At 40.0% G+C, this 20,854-nt stretch overlaps 1 protein-coding gene across 4 annotated transcripts in view; it reads right to left on the reverse strand.

Annotated features, from left to right (window-relative positions):
• Positions 1 to 20,854, reverse strand: part of ctdspla (CTD (carboxy-terminal domain, RNA polymerase II, polypeptide A) small phosphatase-like a) — a 270,808-nt gene that overhangs the window by 58,183 nt on the left and 191,771 nt on the right. For 2 of the 4 annotated variants that reach the window (XR_006311761.2, XM_043690860.2), the window contains exons 3-4: positions 11,197 to 11,229; positions 7,794 to 7,895 (exon numbers count right to left, since the gene is read on the reverse strand). Coding sequence is in view for 2 of the 4 variants with exons in the window: in XM_043690860.2 (XP_043546795.1) it covers positions 7,794 to 7,895; positions 11,197 to 11,229 (135 nt within the window). In the remaining 2 variants the exon portion in view is untranslated. The remainder of the gene's footprint in view (positions 1 to 7,793; positions 7,896 to 11,196; positions 11,230 to 20,854) is intronic. The other 2 variants (XR_006311762.2, XM_087987633.1) reach the window with 1 other exon arrangement.

A 20,854-nucleotide genomic window follows, 5' to 3' on the forward strand; every position in this document is an offset into this window, starting at 1 on the left:
AGATTTCTCCCACTACCTGACCACCCATTTTCACCAAGTGAGCTCTCTCCTCTCTTAGAGGTGGCTGACAATGTCACTGGACTAGCGCAATCCAGATTCTCAAACTAATGTTCAGGTCATGGATTTCAATCCCACCATAGCAGATGGTGAGATTCGAACCCAATAAAAAGACCACTGCTGATTGTTGAGAAAATCATTTAGATCACAAATGTTTTTTAGAGAAGGAAATCTGCTGTCCTTACATGGTCTGGCCTACGTACAACTTCAGACCCACAGTAATGTGGCCGACTCTTAACTGCTCTCTGGGCAATTCGAGATGGACAATAAATGCTGGCCGAGCCAGAGACATTTATATGAACAAGTTATAAACTCAAACTCGAACATCCCATTTATCCCTAACACCCCAATTATTTAGTAATTACAGCACCAAACAGGCCATTCAGAATTTTTAAAAAAGATCATTGAATGGATCTGAACAATTGGAGGCAATTTTGTACATTAAATCCATTCAAGCTCTCTGAATGATCAATCCAATAAGTCTGCCCTTTTCTCTCAAACTTGCACTTTTCCCCTCAGTGAGTGTTTATTCAATTTCCTTTTGAAAGCCTGAACTGAACCTGCCTCCACCAGACTCCCAGGAAACAAATTCCAGATTCTAAGCACTCCTTAGATTACAAACAAAAGTTTCCCTATTGTAGTTTTGAATCTTTATATCAATTTATATCAGTGTCCGTTAGTTCTGAACCCTTCTGCCAAGATGAATTGCTCAGAGATTCCCAGACCATTTAAAGGCACAAAAGCAGGCCATTCAGTGCATCATATCTGTACCAACTCTTCAAACGAGTGTCATTACCGTTGACCAGTCTCCTGCTTTTCCTCTTGCACGTTGAATAACAATCCTATATCTGTTACTCTCCATCTTCTTTGTCCAGATTTCTTAACATGCAACATCTCAATCAAACCTCAACACAGAGAACAAATCCAGCTTCTCTAATCTACCCAGTTAATTCAACTCCTTCATTCCTTGAACCATTCTCAAATTTTTCTGCACTGTCTTTCTGAAGCATACTTCCTCAAGTGCAGTGACCAGAACTGGATCCGCTGAGATTTATTTTGTGCATTGTGCTTTGTTTGGCCAGAGTACCACACCTCTTATTTGACCCCCAAATAAAAGCAAGATACTGAAAATGCTGTGAATCTGAAACAAAAATAGAATGCTCAAGAAACTCAACATATCTGACAGCATCTGTGGAGAGAGAAACTGAGTTAAAGTTTGAGACCACAATGAACTCTATCTCTTGCCACAGATGCTGCCAACCCTGTTGTGTTTCTCCAGCATTCACTGCATCTGACTCCTACTTAACCCTTCTATTCCTTTCTCCCTCCTGTGCTTTTCCAGATTATCCTTAAATGTATTATACTATTCACCTCACCTCCTCCATGTGGTGGCAAATTCCACCTTCAAGACATCGTCTAAATAAAGACACTTCTCCAAATGACTCCTTGCACTGGTCTCTCCACGAGCAGAAACATCTTCTCTATATCTACACCATCAAACCCTTTTAAAATTTTAAAAGGTCACAGTTCAACTTCCTCTTTTCTAGGAGCCATAGCCTACGTAATATGTCCTAATTGGTCTAACTTCTCAACTCTGGCATCATCCTTATAAAATTTCTACTAGTCTGCAGTGTTGTCCTCCACCAACCTCTCAGAATAACTAAGGATCGGTACACAAATGAGAAACACAGTATCAAGGCCATTCAGCTTATTGGGCCAGTTCGCACCATTCAAAAAGATTTTATGTGATAACACATCTCTGCAGGTGGGATCTGGACATAGACCTTCTGTGCCACAAGAACCTTCTACCATTCTGGAAAATCATGGCTGATTCGTATTTCAATGCTATCTACTTACTGTATTGGCTGCTAACCTACCTTGTACACTTTGACAGCATCCCCTGCATCCCAAACACAAAGTGAATAAAGTGTTACAGAGGTCTTTTTTTTTTTAAAAAAATGACTTATTTGCAGGGTGAATGTTGGTCAAGACATCAAAGTACTCTCTGCTTGTGTGTGTGTGTGTGTGTGTGTGTGTGTGTGTGTGTGGTGGTGGGGGGCACGGTTTTCTGGAGAGGAGGTAGCAGTATGGAGGTCCATTCAATCAGGTCTCAGTCTAACTGAGACAACATTTCTGGTGATTCAGCACTCCCACAGTACCACAGAGGAGGATAAGCCTAGCTAAGACTCAAATCACAGCAGGATTCAAACTCTCATACCTTTTGAAGGAGCTGCCAACTGAATAAAGAGGGTCAGACATTTGCTTACTGGATCTGTGAGAATGACTTACTCACTGATTTTACCAGTAGAGGGCAGGATTGATGGGCAGAAGGAGAACAAATTGCTGTGCAAACTTCAGTCTTCACAAAGTATGAATGATTCAACAGGATAGAGGGTGAGAAGATAGCTCCACTTTCAGGGAAAACCAAACTTGAAGCCATAAATATAAAGGCAGTCACTAACAAATCTAAAAGGAATTCAGAAGAAAGATTTTCACCCATAGAATGGCTGGAATGTACAATGCACTACCACCACCTGGAGTGATAAACAAAAATAGCATAGACACCTCTTCAGGGGAAATTAATTAAGTATATGGAAGTGAAAAATTAGAAGGAAATATTGATAGGATTAGGCATTAGGTTGGGAAGAGATTGGTGTACAGCACAAGCACCAATGCAGATCAGTTTGGCTGAACAGCCTGTTCCTGTGCTGCACATTTTCTATAAAAGTTTCATTTCACAGTTCTTTTAGTTGCATAAACAAGTTCAAACAGTAGAAATGGAACTTTGGATCCTGCACATATGATAACATGCATCAGTGCACCAATACAGCTGAACTGCCAAGTAAACAAAAGACTGACCAAACATGTGTAATTTTCCAAAGTGCAGATTGTGTGGTTATGACAGCACTGGCCACGCGAAATAAAAACTGAACTGCTGCTATGAATGAGAAACCATGTGAGGGCGCTCCATACAAGAGCAGAAGTAAGCAGGCTCTATGGTACATAGCTGGAAAATAGCCAATTCTGCAGGATTTTCACATAACAATATTTTAAGCTAAATGCTTAAAAGGAAGGGCGTTCAGTCAGATTGCGTGGGCTGAGTTTCCAACACCACGGAAGCATTGGAAGTAATTTTATTTCATCAGTGTGACTTGCTCAATATTATAGAACTTGTTGCTTTGAGTGATGTGGATAATTATTTGGTAGGGGAGATAAAGAGAAACTATTTCCTCTCATGGGGCTATCCTGAACAAGAGGGAATATAATCTTAAAATTAGAGCTAGGCCATTCAGGGCTTGTCAGGAAATGCCTCTTTATACAGTGGAAATATTGAACCTATTCCCCAAAATAATTGAGATTAGAAATCTAATAGAAAATGTTTAAAATGTATTTCATAAATTTTTGTTATGCAAGGACATTAAGGGATATGGAACCAAAGCAGATAAATAAAGAGGAGATACATATTAGTAATTAATCTAACTGAATGCTGAAACAGGCTGAATAGTCTCCCTTGTTCCAGACTATACACCTTTGAGCTCCACAATCAAAGGTAGCTGGATGTTTTAAGGAACGGAAGCTTTAAAGGATAAAAATATGAATGTGGTGTCTGCAAAGGTTCATGAATGAAGACTGCTCATGCCAGGTTTCTAAAGCTAAAATGGTCTTCAACATGGCATCATTCCTAAAAACAGCATGTCTGAGACTGCAAAGTCTGTGCACTTCATACATCAGAGGCATGAGTCCATATTCCACTTCCACTACATGGAGTGGTCATAGATGTTCATGAGGAATATAAAGATGTATTTATAGGATTAGATTAAGACGGATGAAAGGAGGCTTTTATATAGCATAAAACACTGCCAAAGACTAGTTGGGACGATTGATCAGTTTCTATGCTGCAAATTCTGTGGAACAAATTGCAGTGATGAGTGGAGACGGAAAATGGTCAAGGGATTTAATATAATGCAACCAATGAAATGAACTTATCAAGGATGGACATTAAGATATCAGTTTGGCTCAATGATTCTTGCCTCTAAATCAGAATACTGTGGGCAAAAGTTCACTCCAGAGACTAAAGCACAAACTCTGACATGTGTAGTGAAATCGAGGCTGAAATGTCAATCCAAAGCTCTATCTGCCTCTCAGCTCAATGTTAAATTTCTCACGTCACCGGTGCAAAGAAAAGGAATAGAATTCCCTGGTGTCTTGGTCAATACTGATCCCTCACCGAGCATCAGTGAAAGTAAGGTCATCTGTTCATTTATGTGGGAACTTACTGTGCACAATTTGTAAAGCAGGAAACATGACAACTAAAGTAACTACTATAGAAAATGCAAGTCTTTCTTTTTCATTTCTTGCCCACAGCGAGCCACCCTAAGTGCATCAGCACTGAATCTGGCCTCAGCAGTTCTCAGTTCGATTCACTATTTGTAACGCTTCCCAGCTACACATCTCTGCTGGTTTATGAGAGGGACTTCTTCAGTCATAGAGCACCGAAGAGACTCTTCAGCCCAGTAAGTCTGCACCAACCTACCTAATCTAGTCCACTTTCTAGCACTTGATCCAAAGCCTTGAATATCATGGCATTTGAAAAGATTGTTGTCCTTTTTATGTAGTTTTAGTTGTAAGATTTCCCACCACTGCTACTTCCCTGAGTAAAAATTTTTTCCCACAAATCCATCTAAAACCCTTGCCCTTTGCTTTAAAATTATGCCCCCTTGTTATTCAAAACAAGAAAGGGGAACAAGCTGCTTTTTATCCACCCTGTTCAACCCCTAGGTGGATTGGCCATGGGATGTCCATGCAAGGTTTAATAGCCATGGTAAATGTGACTCTATCGACACAGGGTGGTCTGGATGAGATGCTTTTCAGAGGGTCTGTGCAGACTCAAATGGCCTCCACCTATCCTACAGGGATTCTATGACATATGCCTGATCATCACCTTAAAAGATACAAATCAAACGTGTCTGACCAAGCCACGCTGACTATTCCTGATTGGCCTTTATTTTTCTAAGTCGAGAATAATACTATCCTTCAGAATATTCTCCAACAGTTTCCCTATCACTGATCTGTAATTCTTTGGTTAAATCTTTAACTCGTCTTGAAAAGTGGAACCACATTAGCTGTCTTCTCATCCAATGGCACCTGCCTTATGGCCAGAAAGGAATTATAAGTTTAGTCAGAGCCTTAGCAATTTCCTCCCACAGTACCGTGGGATACAAGTGATCCAGACCTGGGGTTCTGTCCACCTCCAAACCTGCTGAAACCTTCAATACTTCCTTACTCTTTATGACAAACTGCTGAAGAATCTCAGTCCTCCTCCCCAAACTTTGTACCTGCATCCTATTCCTCCTGAGTGAAGACAGAAGTTAAGTACAGTTTTGCTAAAACGTGTGTTTCTTCAATCCAAATTGGCTTTAACATGATTGGAGAATTTAGATCATTATTTGTAGAACACAAACTTTCCTAATCTGTATTGGCCGTAACGTGATTCCAGCACTTAGTTTCAACAGTGCGGCTATTACAATATTTTCTTATAATGCAAGCTCGCACAAAAACGGAACTATCACGTTATGTCAGAACCAACTGTACTTATTTAACACCCTTCCAATGTCCTCTGGCTCCATGCACAGATCTCCCCTTGGTTCCTAATGGCCCCTACTCTTTTCCACATGCCTTTAGTATACTTACAGAATATTTTGGAGTTCTTCTTAATTTTACCTGCCGTTGTTCTTCCATGGCCCTGTTTGCTCTTCTAATTGCTTTCTTGAGATTCTCCCCTGCACTTTGTACTCTCCACAAAGGTCTCAGTAAATTTGCTCCCTTTGCTATCTTATCCAAACCTATATATGCCTAGACATTCTGGGTTTTCTGTGTTTATAGCTCCTACATTTCACCTAAAGGGATCACAAATGAGATTGAACAATGGGGTCAATTTTAAGTGTGCTTGTTATGATCATCTTCCAAAATTTGTTGTTACATCAAGAATTGTCACTGATTTCAACTCCCTGCCTAACAGCATTGTGTGACATCAAATGGACCACAGCAGTCCAGAAGGCAGTTTCAGGGGCAACTAGGGGTGGGCAATGAATGATGGTCCAGTCAATAAAGCCCAGATCCCAGAAATGGATAAAAAAAAGTGACACTTTGATAGCCTTCCTGTCATAATATCCATTTTTCAGGACATTTTCTATAACCCATAAAAGCCTATCACTGCTTGCAGGAGAGAAGGGGTAGGAGTAAGGAAGAAAAAGTCAAATGCCACATTTTATTCGTCACATCAAAACAAACTTGCCACATGAATCTATCCACTTATTGTTACAACCTGACATTTGTCAGTATCAAACAGAAGCCTTAGTTTATTTCAGTCATCCAAGATCTTAAGTTACCAATGCCCAAGTTTAGTTTTACTGCCAACAAAATGAATTCTTCATGAAGCACATGGTGAAAGTAAACAGTTCTGTATTGCAATAACAATTACCCATTGAAAGCAAGTGACCTGAGCGTGCAAGCTGGAGTATCTTCACTCTACAGCCAAATACTCATTATCAACATCACTAATTTACTGCCCTCACCGTAAGAACTTTAAATCTTAACACAACTGGGTATCATTCTGTATTTAAATTCAGTTATCACATAATAAATGAGAGAACAGGTGCCCTGAAACCCAGGCAAGCACATGTCATTATTGTGAGCAAGGGTTTATTTTATTTCAATTCTTTCCAATTGCTAGCTGGTGGTCAACTGATATTGCATGAACAGCCCTTTTGCAGGACAAAGGAAATTGAATGAAATCTTTTGTTTAAGTAGAGGTCTTCCCTTTCTGGTGATTTCCTTTTACACTGTCAATTCAGAAATAGCTAAGTACTGGAGAATGGAAATGCTTGAAGTCAAGCAAATGACAATGTCAAACAAAGTAGTTAAGCACTTCCCAGTCACATCTGGAAAAGCCAGACATAAAAGTAGAGTGCCCATTACTTTTGTATCATCAATGAAAAGCCCCAGATGATGACTCTCCATGTTTCATTGCCAGCACAATCCATTGTGTTGGCCTCCTGAATACAAGTTTGAATTCAAAATATTTTGGAGCTGTAATACACACCCAACTTTGCTAGGGCCTGTATGAGGTACATCCCAGACATTATCCCCAAAAGCAAAGCAGCATTTTCATATTACTCTTGTGTACGGGCTGAATTTGAATGCAGGTCCAAAGACATTAGTATTAACCAATAGGCAAAAGTCTTTTCAGACATTAGGGTTTAAAGGTGAAGTCATTCAAGTAGCCTACAATTTTATATGGCACAGAAGGAGACCATTCAGCCCATCCTGAGCTACCTCTTGGAAATGGAAAGAACTTTTCAAATTTCCCACTCTTTCCTGCTCTTTCCCCAAGTATTCATAAAAGTTGTCCTTTTCAAGTCTACCTTCAAATCTTTCTCCATCTGATTCTTCCCAACTTGCCCATTGAGAATACTATCCTCACATGAGTGTAGTGAAGTTACCAAAATAAGATTCTGACCATTTTGAACAGTCTAAACATTTTAAAATATTAAAGTATCATGCTAAAATAAATTTGGCAATCTCTATTTTAGTGACATGCTCTTAATTACTTCTCATGCATTTCATCTCCGCCTCAAAACAGAATTAAGATTGACAATGTGGATTTGTATGCTTTAACTGAAAAAGATACTTGAGTTAAAGAAGAACACAAAGAATAAACAAAGAACTTGCAGTACCTTAAAGGAACTATGTACTAAGGTTTCATCTAAGTCGATGACTACACATTTCTTTCCAACATCAGATACTCTCATCTCTGGTAAGAGGAATTTGGCCGGAGGCTAAAGGAGAAAAGAAAACAAAAGGCAAACACAAACAAACAAAAAAAAACAGGATTGAAATTACAGGATATATATTGTCATAACATTGTAGCACAAGTGTGTAATTCTGCAGAAATGAATACCCTGGTTCGGATAAGCTGCAGAATTAATTACTTCATTCACAAACATACATCAGGTCCATTAGTGTGAATCTGTTGGTTTGATGATTCAGTCTCTGTAACACTCACCCCTAGAATCTGCAACTAGATTTCAGGATATTTTTCATCCACTGCCCAAGAAGAGTTTTAGAAAACATAATTATCTGAAACACATCACTAGATTTTAAAACAACTAATACCAAGTTAGAATTATTATCTGATTGCTACTGTTCCCTCCACAGTTCTCTTTCTTTGCATTTCTTTCCCAGGATCAGAAAACCATCAGTGACCTCTTTAAAGGCCACAGTTGATTCAACTCAGTCATCCAATATTGGGAAATGCACGAAAGAATATTTATCTGATTTGAGTTACGTTCTATTTTCCTCCCATCCAATACGTTCCACCCAAAATGGAAAGAAACAGCACATGGACTGAGTCTGGGAATTCACTGGACAAAATGCAGTGGTATAAGTCTCTATCCAGGCTCTCTGTGCACAGTCCACTGAATGCTAGCATTCTGTAACACAGATAACCACATCTGGCTTTATGTACGAGCAGTATTGAGACCACATCTTAAAATTTAACATCGCTCCCCCAAAACAGATTACTCATTTTAAAAACAAAACTAGGCAACATTGCCCCTGCTTCTTCATTCCCAAAAGCACTAACTCAAGTCCCTGGATATAATTTGACTTCTGGAGCTCCAATCACAATAGCCATTGTCCTCTCTCAGTGTCCAACACGAGGAGGTTACTAAATCACAAAGGACTGAATAGCTGAACCCATTCCCTCTTCACCTGGCATCCACACAATGACACTTCTCAGTAGCAATCTTCTGCAATCGAAGGAGCGAGACACCAGGACAATGTTTCCACCTTGCAGATCAAACCCAGGGACACAGTTGTTGCAACCCAGCACTTACAACAGACTACATGGTTCAGATATTCACTGAACCAGTGAGTCTGCTGTATTGTCATTGGAGTGCTTGATTAGAAGGAATCACTTAATACTGCTACAGGATTAAATTTTACACAAACATTTATTAGAAATCTCGACATGGAGAGGAGAGGGCAAGATTAATTTTGTTTTCATGATGAGGACTACATTCCAACAATTTATGCACAAGTATGCACATTCACTAAGAGGTGGGAGGGACATTCGAGTTTTAGATAGTAGTGACCACCTGTACAAGAAAAATCAAAATTACAGAGTTAGGATTTATCAGCTATTTAAGTGCTTTGTATATTACTAATTCAATTTCCAATTAAATGTTTGAATGCTCCAATTCTTCACCTTCTTCTAAAACGTTTTAATCTTTAAAGCCACTCTGCTTCCCCAATCTTTTTGTTTTTGATTTGTGTTCCAATAGTCCTAGCATCACTTGTACTGTTCCAATCCTCTTTCTCTCTGACAACATAACTAGAGGATATCTATCAAAATTCTTTCCGAGGGTATCAAAATGTGATATTAGGTTAATATAGTCATGCTTTGGAGGTGATGGTGTGGGACTGGGGTGGACAAAGTTAAAAATCACACAACACCAGATTATAGTCCAACAGATTTAGTTGGAAGCATTAGCTTTCGGAGCACTGCTCCTTCATCAGGTAGTTGTCATCCACCACCTGATGAAGGAGCTGCGCTTTGAAAGCCAGTGCTTCCAAATAAACCTGTTGGACTATAACCTGGTGTTGTGTGATTTTTTTTTTAACTAGGTTATTATAGATATGGCTATTAGTTACCTGATTGCAAACATGCAATAAGACCAAATCAGATTTAAATTACATTAAGGCCAGGATTGGCTCTGTAAGGTTCAATCATCCAGCTAATACAACTTCCAAAACAAAAAAAAACACTTTTTAATCCAATATTGCATGTGGTCTGGAGAAGCATTAGGGAAAACCCTGTACATCCCATCAAAGCACATGGATTGAAATAACAAAGGATTTCATTCCAAAATCATAGGAAATAACTCAGAGTGAAACTGAACAATTAAGAGTATCCAATTAATTTATAACCTCGTCTTTAATTATTCTTGTTTTAGAATTATGTCAATGCACCTTGCACATTTCATTTTAAGGAATTATTGTCAGCAAAGGCTAACCTTCAAATAATTGTGCTGAGCTGATCAGCAGGAACAAATTAAAATAAATGAAATCAGAATCTCAACATCAAAATAAAAAGCAACTTATATCCAAATAAATCACTTCTAAATCATTTTTGCTTCAATAATAATTTTAATCTGTAGTTAGATTTAAACACTAACTTCAGCAGAATGATGGCCAGATCCAACAAACAGCCTTGCAAAAATCTTCTCCTAACATAGGTAGGTTGTAATAGTTTATCAGAATCTAGCCATTTATTATTTAGCTTAACAATAACAAGATATGGTAAATTTAAAACACCAGAATTTCATAGAGACTGAGTACAGAACCCTGAAACAGTGTTTTCAACTCTTATCCACCACTGATCGATCTCTTTCCTACTTACATTTTGGAAAATGGCTTAATTACAATCAAATTCTAGATGGGTTGTTTTGAAGGGTCCAGTCCCCAAATTACAAAGTTATATCATGCCATTAACCAAATAAGTATCCAGCATAATTAGTATGGGTAGTTGCAGCCAATTGCTCTTTTATATAAAAGAAATTCTAAAATCAAAAAGACAGATAAAAAGGAAGCCAATGCATGACAGACAGAACAAGGAGGAGGGAGCTTGAAACACAGGCTGCAGATCATGTCTTCATTTCTCTTCATCCAGTGTAACTGGTCATGTGGCAGATGTACCATTGTGAGGGAAGTCACATGGCAGATGTGCCATCATACATGTGGTCAATTTACAACAAGGCCAGCAGCCGCACTGACACCCCCGTCCTCGCTCTTAGAAATGAGAGATTTGAACAAAGTACTTTGAGGCAAAAGAAAGGAAACACAAGGTTACTGTGTCAAATATACCACATACTTAAAGCACAGTGCTTTGGTACACCTCTGATTACCATCACTCCACTGATAGCTAAGCTTGTTTACAATCATGCGGCAGTTAAATGATTACATTGTATACAGCTGTACATTGGATTATCTGAATTTAAATAATCTGAGTGTACCACCCACAAGCAGTATGAAAGCATGCAAAAGGAATATAGCAGAAAATGAAATAATAATACATACACTGGGGCTGGGGGTGACCTGTACCTGGTCAGACTGGAGAACGAATAAACAAGACAAAAAGACAAAGAAAAATCCTGGTCAATATGCAGCATAAGAAATTAAAAAAGAAAGAAAATAAAATCAAACAAAGTTGAAGCTGCCTCCTAATAATCCACCCTTATAGGTCTGAATTTTACACAGGAACAACAGAGTTTTGCCCAGTCAGATTTTCTCTTCTGTCCATCACTGTTCACTAGATTTAAGTATGGGTACAGAACTGAAAACTGTGCTGTAGAAAGCTCAACCTGAGGAAAGCTCCGTTTTAAACTCTACAAACGGTACCACAGTGAGATAGAGCCTAATTCTCAGCTTGATTTAGATTCATAGGTTTATTTTTAAATTACAGCAATATTGAATTCTAACAGTTAAAGTTAAACAATTTAGTCAGTACAAATTGTTGCACTTCTGGATTCAGCAATGGTCTAAAGATCTGTGCATTTACATTGTTCAACTTACATTGGACAGAAAATTAACAGGAGCTTCATGCCCAATTGCAGAGTCAATTCAGGGGAGGGTATGGAAGTGGGGAGGAGGTAAGGAGGGAAAACGGAGGAGGAAGGAGCAGCAACGGGAACAAAAGGATGTGGGAAGGAAAGAACAAAAAAAGTAAATGGAGAAAGGAAAAGCGAGTGGGACAAGAGGTTAAGGATTGGGAGGAAGAGGAGGAGATGTGGGAGGGAAAGTAGGGAGAACAGGTGGTGAGGAGAGATGAGAATGAAAGGGGAAGGGAAAAGAGCAGACAAGAGTTAATGAGATAGAAAATGGTCAAAAGGAGGAAGGTTACTGGTAGGGAGACAGTGTGAAAAGACAATGGTGTGATACTAAAACTACAACTGAAAAAATACCATCATTGGCTAGCTAATGAACCATAGTACCTAATATTAATTATAATCAATGCTAGGCTCTTTTTAGATTTAAAAGATGTTTAGATGTTCAAAAATTGAATAAATTGAATTGCCTGTTTCAGATATGAGCTTGCAATTTTTAAAAGGGGTTGAAAAAAAGGCAATTCACAATAAAATGTAAAATAACTGTTTTCTCCCTCCCCCCCACAGTGATCTTTCCAAATATGTACACCTGTTTTAGTTTAAATTACATAGTACTAGCAGTTAGATCTCAGCTGCAACATACACATAACTATGATCTTGTCTGTCTAAATGAAGAGTCCCGTCAATTTGTGGTCCCTGACAGTCAAAGTAAGAACAAGTAGACATCCTATGTAAGAAACAGCTTAACAAGACTTGGCAATTAGCACAAACTTCAGAGGAGAGGCTCAATTTACAGGGTACAAATGAAGTGCACAAGTTAGGTTTCCGATTGCTTCCACATGAGCAGTGGCCTAACTGCACAGCTGCTTCAAGGATGAAAATAACAAATATTTAAAGGGACAGGCACTAACAACATTTCGGTGAAATGTTTTAAAGTATCTAAGTTGTCATGAGGAACAAGACAACTTTGAGATTAACAGAACAGCCCATTTTATCAAAGGAACAGAAGAGATGCTTTCATCTCTAGGATTATCCAAAACTAGGGATCTTAAATCACAGAAGTATAATGGTGCAGAAAGAAGTTATTCAATCTGTTCATTGTGTCAGCAATGGCTCTCCAAACCAGTATTAAAACTTAGTGCCTTTTATCCATAACCTTGCACATTTTTCATATTCAAGTATTCAACTTATATCCTCTTGAATGTCTCAATTAAAGCTGTCCCACCATACTTTCAGGTAGCTCATTCCAGACCTGAATCACTTACTGTGTAAGATTATTATTTTGCACATGTTGTACCTGCCTATTTTGCAAATAACTAAATGTGTCTCCATTCTTCTACGAGCAGGGGCAGTTTCTCCCCATCTATTCTGTCCAGGCCTCTCATGACTTTGTAAACCATTAACAAATCTCCTTCGGCTCTCCACTCTAAGCTGAGGAGACCCATCTTCTCTAATCTTGGTAACTGAAGTTGTTCTTCCCCAGAACAACAATAGACAATAGGTGCAGGAGTAGGCCATTCTGCCCTTCGAGCGAGCACCACCATTCATTATGATCATGGCTGATCATCCTCAATCAGTATCCTGTTCCTGCTTTATCCCCATTACCCTTTATTCCACTATCCTTTAGAACTCTAGCCAACTCTTTCTCGAAGGTATCCAGAGACTTGGCCTCCACAGCCTTCTGGGGCAGAGCATTCCACACACCCACCACTCACTGGGTGAAGTAGTTTCTCCTCAACTTTGTTCTAAGTGGCCTAGCCCTTACTTTTAAACTGTGTCCTCTGGTTCAGGACTCACCCATCAGCGGAAACATGCTTCCTGCCTCCAGAGTGTCCAATCCTTTAATAATCTTGTACGTCTCAATCAGGTCCCCTCTCAGCCTTCTAAACTCAAGCGTATACAATCCCAGTCGCTCCAATCTTTCAGCATAAGATAGTCCTGCCACTCCGGGAATTGACCTTGTGAACCTACGCTGCACTTCCTCAATAGCCAGAATGTCTTTCCTCAATTTGGAGAGCAAAACTGCGCATAATATTCCAGGTGTGGTCTCACCAGGGCCCTGTACAGCTGCAGAAGGACCTCTTTGCTTCCATACTCAATTCCTCTTGTTATGAAGGCCAGCATGCTATTAGCTTTTTTCACTGCCTGCTGTACCTGCATGCTTGCTTTCATTGACTGATATACAAGAACGCCTAGATCTCGTTGTACTGCCCCTTTACCTAACTTGACTCCCTTTAGGTAGTAATCTGCTTTCCTATTCTTACCACCAAAGTGGATAACCACATATTTATCCACATTAAACTGCATCTGCCATGCATCCGTCCACTCACCTAGCATGTCCAGGTCACCCTGTATTCTCCTAACATCCTCCTCACATTTCACCCTGCCACCCAGCTTTGTGTCATCAGCAAATGTTAATATTACTTTTAATACCTTCATCTATATCATTAATGTACATTGTAGAAAGCTGCGGTCCCAGCACTGATCCCTGCGGCACACCACTGGTCACCACCTGCCATTCCGAAAGGGAGCCGTTTATCACCACTCTGTTTCCTGTCAGCCAACCAATTTTCAATCCATGTCAGTATTTTGCCCCTAATACTATGTGCCCTAATTTTGCTCACTAACCTCCTACGTGGGACTTTATCAAAAGCTTTCTGAAAGTCCACGTATACTACATCCACTGGATATTCAGAGTTACATCCTCAAAAATTTCCAGAAGATTAGTCAAGCATGATTTCCCCTTCACAAATCCAGTTAGTCTCACCTATCCTGTTACTGCTATCCAGATGTGTCGTAATTTCGTCCTTTACAATTGACTCCAGCATTTTTCCCACCACTGAGGTCAGACTAACTGGTCTATAATTCTGTTTTCTCTCTCCCTCCTTTCTTAAAAAGTGGGACAATATTAGCCACCCTCCAATCCACAGGAACTGATCCTGAATCTACAGAACATTGGAAAATGATCACCAATGCATCCATGATTCCTAGAGTCACCTCCTTCAGTACCCTGGATGCAGACCATCAGGTCCAGGGGACTTATCAGCCTTCAGACCTAACAGTCTCTCCAACACCATTTCCTGCCTAATATAAATTCCCTTCAGTTCAGATCCTTCAGCCACTATTACATCTGGGAGATTAATCGTGTCTTCCCCAACAAACCTTGTACATTTCTTCAGCACCATTTCCAATGTACTCTTGTCTGTACTTGTGGCATCCACAATTGAGAGGTGATGATGTAGTGGTAATAACGTCATCGGATTAGTTACATAGAACGTCCAAGGTACATTTCTGGGGACATGTGCCCAGATCCCACCATGGCAAATAGAGTATTTGAATATAATAAAAAGCTAGTCTAATAGCATGTAACTACTGTTGACCATGATTAAAATGCAACTGGTTCACTAATGTTCTCGAGGTAAGGAAAACCTGTCATCCTTCATTGATCTGCCTGCACATGACTTGAGAATCACAGTAATTAGAGGCAGACAATAATCAATCTAATTTTTAAAAATCTCCAGCTGTCTTGCACAAATTCAACATATCCTCCTTGGTCTTCTGCTCTATGTGCCTATTAATAAAGTCTAGGATGCTGAATGCTTGTTAATTGCTCTCTCCAGCTGGCCTGCCACTTTTAATAACTCAGACATTTACACCCAGGTCCTCCTGCTCTTGCACCTTGTTTGAAATTGCACCCCTTGTTTTACATGATCTCTCTATGTCATTCCCACAGAAATGGATCACTTCACATTTTCCTACATTGATCATCATTTGTTACCTATCCACCCTCTCTTCCAACTTGTGTCATTTTGCTGTTCTACCAATCTAAGATAGTTTGTTAATGAATTAAATAGAGAATTCAGGAGAAATATCTTCCGTAGCCCATTTAATACAAAATAATACCAAAATTTTGAAGTTACGAAATGTTTCACCCTTCGAAAGGGGAATTGGATAACCATTTAAGAGAGATTTGCCCGGCTTTGAGCAAATAACAGGGCAGTCAGTAGAACTAGTCAAATTGATTTTGAGAGGGTCAGCACAGACAAATCAGACAAAATAGCCTGATTCTGTGTTGAAACCATTCAGTGATTCCCTCTCAAAAAGTCAAGATGTGGAGGTGTCAGCGTTGGACTAGGGGGGACAAAGTTAAGAATCACACAACACCAAATTATAGTCCAACAGGTTTATTTGGAAGCACTAGCTTTCAGAGCCTTGCTCTTTCATCAGGTAGCTGTGGAGCAAGATCATAAGGTACAGAATTTATAGCAAAAGATTACAGTGTCATGCAACTGAAACAATATATAGAACAAACCTAGATTGCTGTTAAGTCTTTCAATTTTTAGAATGGGTTGCAGGTTTTAGTTTATTAACATGTAAATCCCAGAACTTCTTTCCAGTCACATTGCCAAGGTAACTTAAAGTTTTATTTAAAAAAGGAGACATCTCAGCTCAGACAATGCATTAAAGGTGTGAGGTTAGAGTCTGTATCCCAATCTTGAATCAGACTGGTTCTACTTCTAAAGTAGGAATTTATAACGTGTTACAGAGGAACCTCATTTATCCGGTATTTGATTATCCGGCAAGATCACAAGGTCCCAATGCTTGGCTAAATTGTTTTATCCGGCATTTGATTATCCGACAAAATAATCCCTGCCCGTGTTGTTTCGATAATCGAGGTTCCTCTGCACGTAGATTTTAGCCTGCAGGTTGTATGCTGTTTGAGCAAAATAGAAGGATTCTGCAAATACAAATTCATCCCGTATACTTATATGTGTGTGCGTGCACGTGTATGTGCGGCGCGTGTGAGTGAGTATGAGAGAGACTTGTGTGTATGCACGTGCATGTGTGTGTGATTGAGAGAGAGAGAGAGAGAGAGCACGTGTGTGAGAGTTCGCCTGAGAGAGTGTGTTTGCATGTGTACATGCTTGGTAGAGTGTGCATGGATGAGTGTGTGTGCGTGCGCATGGATGAGTGTGTGTGCGTGCGCATGGATGTGTGCGCGCGCGCGCATGGATGTGTGCGCGCGCGCGCATGGATGTGTGTGCGCGCGAGAGTGTGTGTACATGAGTGAGTGAGTGAGTGAGTGAGTGAGTGTGTGTGTGCGCGAGAGAGAGAGCGAGAGAGCGCATGTGTGTGTGAGTTTGCCTGAGAGAGTGTGTTTGCATGTGTACATGCTTGGTAGAGTGTGCATGGATGAGTGTGTGTGCGTGTGCGCCCGCATGGATGCGTATGCGCGCATGCATGGATGAGAGTGTGTGCACACGCATGGATGTGTGTGTGTGTGCACGCATGTGTGTGTGCATGGATGGGTGTGAGAGTGTGTGTGCATGAATGAGTGAGTGAGTGAATGAGTGAGTGAGTGAAAGAGTGAGTGCGTGTGTGTGTGCGTGCGTGTGTGTGTGTAGTGTAGTGGGGTCACCTGTAGTGTCACATGAATTCAAAGTTCCAGTTGAGGCCATCCTGATGGGTACCAAACTTGGCTATCAGCCTCTGCTTGGCTGCGTATCCCAAAGTCCGCCTCGGAGATGGTCACCTAAACGTCCAAGGCTGAATGTCCCTGACCGCTGAAATGTTCCCTGGCTGGAACACTCCTGTCTGGCGATTGTTGCGCGGTGTACATTCATTCATTGTTGTACAGTCTGTTTGGTCTCGCCAATGTACCATGCCCGTAACCCATTCTAAAAGATAAAAGACTAAACAAGAATCCAGATTTGTTCAATATATCGTTTCAGTTGCATGACACTGTAATCTTTTGCTATAAATTTTGTGTTATGATCTTGCTCCACAGCTACCTGAAGGAGCAGCGCTCTGAAAGCTAGTGCTTTCAAATAAACCTGTTGGACTATAACCTGGTGTTGTGTGATTTTTAACTTTGTCAAAAAGTCAAGTGTAATTGATTTGACAGAGATAGCTGATAGTCATTAAGCAGATGGAAAGAGAAAGGTTTATGAATGCCATGTACATACACATTCAGAAAATTGTTCAATAAGATTCCAGACAAAAACTTGCTCGTAAAAACTGAAATGCAAAAGAAATTGAAAGTAACCTCATGGTACTGATGGAAACTGATTAAGATTCATAAATAACAAAATTAGGATGAAGGGGGCGTTTTTGTTTTGTTGGGGAGTGATATGTGACACATGAAGGAAACAAACAATTATATAAAAAAAACAGAAGAGCAAAGTAACTTAAAACAATCAATTTAACATAACGAAGTGTAAAATGGCAACCTCTGGGTATGAAATTGCCAGAAAGGATTGCAAGTGAAACACAGGTAAACAGAACAGCAATGGGATTATTTCCAGGTATATAAATCATTGGTTGCTGAAACAAAAAAAATTCCGGTATTACCAACATTACAACAGGGATGGGATATCAATTCAAAATGTTCATATAAATATGCAGAGTACTATCCAGGTCTCGTCTGAAATTCTGAAATAAACCTTGGAACTCCATCTGGCAAAGGATCAACTGGAGAAAGCTGTAATTCAGTAGAACAATAATCAAGGATAAAGTGGCTGATTTAGTAGCAGGACGGGGCATGCACACTAAACATTTATCTGATTAAAACATTTCTATAAAGGAAAGGAGTTAGTAGGATTGGTGGAGAACAACATTTTTCTCCCAAGCAGGGGAATCTCTTAATGCAACTGGATCTTCAGATCTGATTTTAACCCAGAGCAGGAATTCAGTAAACAGGGGAATTTTTGAGTCCTGAAGAATCATTAGAATTCACACTTTAACTCAGATTTCTCTCTTCACGGATGTTGTCCAATCTGAGAGTTTCTCCAGTGTTTTGTTTTCATACAGGGAAAACGATGACCTCAGCACAAGGACCAGTCTAAATCATGAATCTCATCCGCTCAGGCCATTGGTCAAAATAACAATCAGGGCATTGGCTAAAATAACAGTTGTGAATTCTTGTGAGCTCAGGTGCTGCTTGCTTAGAAGCAAATCAAGATGGAAGGCTGTAGGAATAGTACGGTGGCACTGCTGCCTCACAGCGCCTGAGACCCGGGTTCAATTCCCGCCTCAGGCGACCGACTGTGTGGAGTTTGCACATTCTCCCCGTGTCTGCGTGGGTTTCCTCCGGGTGCTCCGGTTTCCTCCCACAGTCCAAAGATGTGCAGGTCAGGTGAATTGGCCATGCTAAATTGCCCGTAGTGTTAGGTAAGGGGTAAATGTAGGGGTATGGGTGGGTTGTGCTTCGGCGGGTCGGTGTGGACTTGTTGGGCCGAAGGGCCAGTTTCCACACTGTAATGTAATCTAATCTAATCTAATCTAATCTAATCATTTCAAATTCCCATTATTCAGTATTGACTGAGTAAAGGGTTTATAATATGATTAGGATTAAAACAAACGGTGAAGCTGTGATAAGCTGCACACAGGATTGTAAGAATATGGGGAATAGCACCAGGAACCAAGGCAAGTACAGTTGGTTCTGATATAACGCAGTAGTTCTGTTCCTGTGTGACCCTGTGTTAAAAGAAAATTGCGCAATAGCAGCACCATTTAAATTAATGAGGCCGGAATCACTTTATAGCCAGTTCAGGTAACGAAAGTTCACGTTCTACAAATATTGGCTAAATTCTTCAATCACATTTTAGCCAATCTGTGTTGAAAAAACGCAAGTTGTAGCAGAGCTGACTGTATAGTTAATTGAGCTGTTTAGGTAATGGTGGATAATGAACTACATGAAGAAAGGAATTGGCATTAAACAGACATCCACAAAAGATAAAATGAGATGAAATTACAAACCCCTGGTTTTTGGGGCATCACCATATCCTGGAGTTCTACCCATTTCAAAAGGGCGGACAAGCTGTCCCTCAAGCCTATAATGCACTTCTGCACTCTACCTATCTTAATTCTTATGGCAAGCAAAAATTCTCAACAAAAAAATCAAAATTATCTACTGACTCCAAACTTTTTGAGCAACTTTGAGGAAGAGAGTTCAAGATTTCAACCAATCTTCGTCTGTAGAAATATTTCCCAAAAAGCAAATTTCTACTTTTAAAGTCTGTTCTGGACTCTCCAACACCAAGAAACATTTTCTCTCAATCGGGATTGTTTTTTAATCAACCTGTCTTGACACGTTACGACACACCACTGGAGCAGGTGAGACTTGAACTCAGACACAGAAATTAAGATCAAAGTTCGAGATTCTGGACATAAAACATAGCAAATTGTTGGTACATACACCAAAAATGCAGTGCAGCAGGGTAGAAGAGTTCAAAATAAAGGCACTATGTTTCAGCATCTATCTGAGTCATCACAGGAACAGGAATAGGTTCTCTTCCTCCACTATGAAATTTAATAAATCTGCTATTTCTATTTTGTGGATCATGCTCACTGTCACGTATCTTTAATGGGATCACATTCCTCATTAAAACCTTTCTCTTAATCTTGCGCTGCTTGTAACTACTACTTCCACAAGTTGGAAGTTGTTGAATGTTGCAGGGTTTAAATAGTTCAAAAGGAATAGGTGGGAGGGCAGGGAGGTAAAAGAGGTAGGGGGAGTGGTATTGTTAATCAGAGATAATATCACAGCTACAGAAAGGAGGTCATTGAGGAAGGTTTGTCTACACAGTTAGTATGGGTGGAAGTCAGAAATAGGAAAGGAGCAGTCACTTTATCAGTTTTCTACAGGCCCTCCCAATAGCAACAGAGACATGGAGGAGCAGATTAGGAGGCAGATTTTGAAATGGCGCAGAAGTAACAGGATTGGTGTCACGGGTGATTTTAACTTCCCTAATTTTGACTGGTACCTCCTTAGTTCAAATACTTTTGATGGAGCAGTTTTTGTCAAGCATGTCCAGGAAGGATTCGCAATTCAATATGTAGGTAGGCAGACGAGAGGGGAGGCCATATTGGATTTGGTGCTTGGCAACAAACCATGCCAGGTGCCAAATCTCTAAGTGGGAGAGCATTTTGGTGGTAGTGATCAAAACCCCCTAACCTTTATTACAGTAATGGGGAGGGATAGGAGCAGATAGTATGGGAAAGTATTTAATTGGGGGAGGGGGAATTACAATGCTATTAGGCAGGAACTAATTGGGAACAGATGTTCTCAGAAAAATGCAAACAAGAAATGTGGAGGTTGTTTAGAGAGCACTTGCTGATAGTGATGGACA

This window comes from Chiloscyllium plagiosum, unplaced genomic scaffold, assembly GCF_037043375.1.
Source record: "Chiloscyllium plagiosum isolate Xiang-an unplaced genomic scaffold, Cpla_swu_hap1 HiC_scaffold_5, whole genome shotgun sequence".
Lineage (NCBI taxonomy): Eukaryota > Metazoa > Chordata > Chondrichthyes > Orectolobiformes > Hemiscylliidae > Chiloscyllium > Chiloscyllium plagiosum.